Source organism: Topomyia yanbarensis, unplaced genomic scaffold (assembly GCF_030247195.1).
Source record: "Topomyia yanbarensis strain Yona2022 unplaced genomic scaffold, ASM3024719v1 HiC_scaffold_727, whole genome shotgun sequence".
In the NCBI taxonomy this organism is placed as follows: Eukaryota; Metazoa; Arthropoda; class Insecta; order Diptera; family Culicidae; genus Topomyia; species Topomyia yanbarensis.
In genome coordinates, this window is record NW_026683966.1 from 6,681 (window position 1) to 8,624 (window position 1,944).

The following is a 1,944-nucleotide window of genomic DNA, read 5'->3' on the forward strand; positions in this document are numbered from 1 at the left end:
TCAATAAATGTTTACGTATATTACGAACAACTTCGTTGGTCGCACGAATTCATTTCGTTTATTTTAGAAAAGTTTTCGTATTTGTTAGCCTCTTATTGTTTTCAGTCGATCTTTTGGGATCGATGTTTGACAACTTCGATTTTTTTTTTAATTTAAAAAAAACGGTGTGGCCAAATGTGGTGTGAAGAAATGGTCGCTTGATGAACGAAAGATTTCGTAAATTTTATTTATTTAATGTACATTGCACGAATGTTGTCGTTGAAAACGACACTATTTTTCGTGAATGAAACGAAATGTTTTGCTTATTTTAATAAACATTTGTGTATATTACGAACAATCTCGTTGGTCGCACGAATTCATTTCGTTCATCTAAGAGAAGTTTTCGTAATCATCGGCGCCGTCCCAGGGCATGTCGACCATGCCAATGTTTATTTTCTACCGAGCCAGAACAAAGATTGACACGATGCAGGGTGCAGACATTAATGGACTTGAAGCCAAAATACAGAAACATTACGTCGCCAGCTTGTATGAATCTGGAGAAGATTACGGTCATGGAATGTTGGACTTGAACACCTTCATCCAGAAGAACCAGTGCGAATGTTTGAACGAATCGAATGTCCACCTGATGGTGAATGCGCTCAGTTCGAGCGGTGGTAACCTGGTGTCCAATTGTGACGAACAGTTGATCATTTCGATTACCTTCAATCAGCTGGTCAAAATCAGTGCCATCAAGTTCAAAGCACCCCCCCTTTCACGGACCGAAAAAAGGTGAGAATCTTTATCAATCAACCAAGCACCATCGATTTCGATATGGCCAAATCGCAAGTTTCGGTGCAGGATCTGATACTGGGGCAGAAGGAAATTGTGTCGGAATCGCCGATTCCGTTGCACTTCGTTAAATTTCAGAACGTGCAGAATATGCAGCTGTTCGTGAAGGATAACCATTCTGGTGACGAGACGACCATTATCGATCATTTGGCCTTCATCGGGTCACCGATTGCAACGACTAAGATGGATGACTTCCAGTGGGTGGCTGGGAAGAAGGGTGAAAGCCACTAGATTGTTTGAGCCGCCGGGAGAAGGATGGTTAGAGGGCGGTGGATAGGTGCGGTGACGAATATGTTTGATCGTATACTTAAAAGGCTGAAGATAGTGATGCGCGTGAACTTGTTCTTTTTATAAATTGTTCAATAAAATAATGAGCTGAAAAAAAATGGCATATTATTTTGATATTGCTCCGGCAGAGAAAAACTCAATCTTATTCATACAAAACCAACGAGCAGTTCGCGATGGCTCAGCTGAATCCGTACAGCTCCGGATTCTGAATCAACTGGAAACGAAAGAGGTTCAGGAAATCTTCCTGAAACCGGCGGGCACGGATACGGCTACTAAATAGTCAGACTGAGACCGTCGTGATGAATTGTTGACGTATAGCAACAATGACTCCATATCCTACTTCTATTGAAGCTCTTTTGACGTTGACGGTTTGACGAATAGTACTCGTAAATATTACAAAGATGTTCGTATATAGCAGCGAACAATTCGTTTGCCGAATGAAGCTGCTTCGTAATAAGCCAACGAAAGTCGTTTCGTGGTATTCATGAAAAATTCGTAATAAAAAATAAAAAAATTCAATATAACTACGAACGATTCATCATATGTACGAAAAAATTCGTATATTTTATGAAAATTGTCTATGCGAAACAAATTCCTAGCGATTTACGAATATATTCTATCAGTGTGGAACATTACTCCGAAAAATCCGGATTACCAAGAACCAGATCGATTCGTCCGGTTCAATTTTACAGAATGAAAAAGTGCTCCGGAATCCAAAACATCTAAAATATTCAAATTGGTTAAAGGAAACCATAGTTATGAGCATTTCAATTTGTAGGTACACGGGTACCCTCGTTGGCCTGTTTTTTTGTTGGACACATAACGGTT

At 39.9% G+C, this 1,944-nt stretch overlaps 1 protein-coding gene across 1 annotated transcript; it reads left to right on the forward strand.

Moving 5' to 3' along the window:
- The first annotated feature begins 463 nt into the window (after window positions 1-463).
- LOC131696096 (thioredoxin-like protein 1) lies at window positions 464-1,059 on the forward strand. The gene is made up of 2 exons (XM_058984628.1): window positions 464-732; window positions 795-1,059. The coding sequence occupies exons 1-2, from the start codon at window positions 464-466 to the stop codon at window positions 1,057-1,059; spliced, it is 534 nt and encodes a 177-aa protein (XP_058840611.1).
- Window positions 1,060-1,944: the final 885 nt, after the last annotated feature.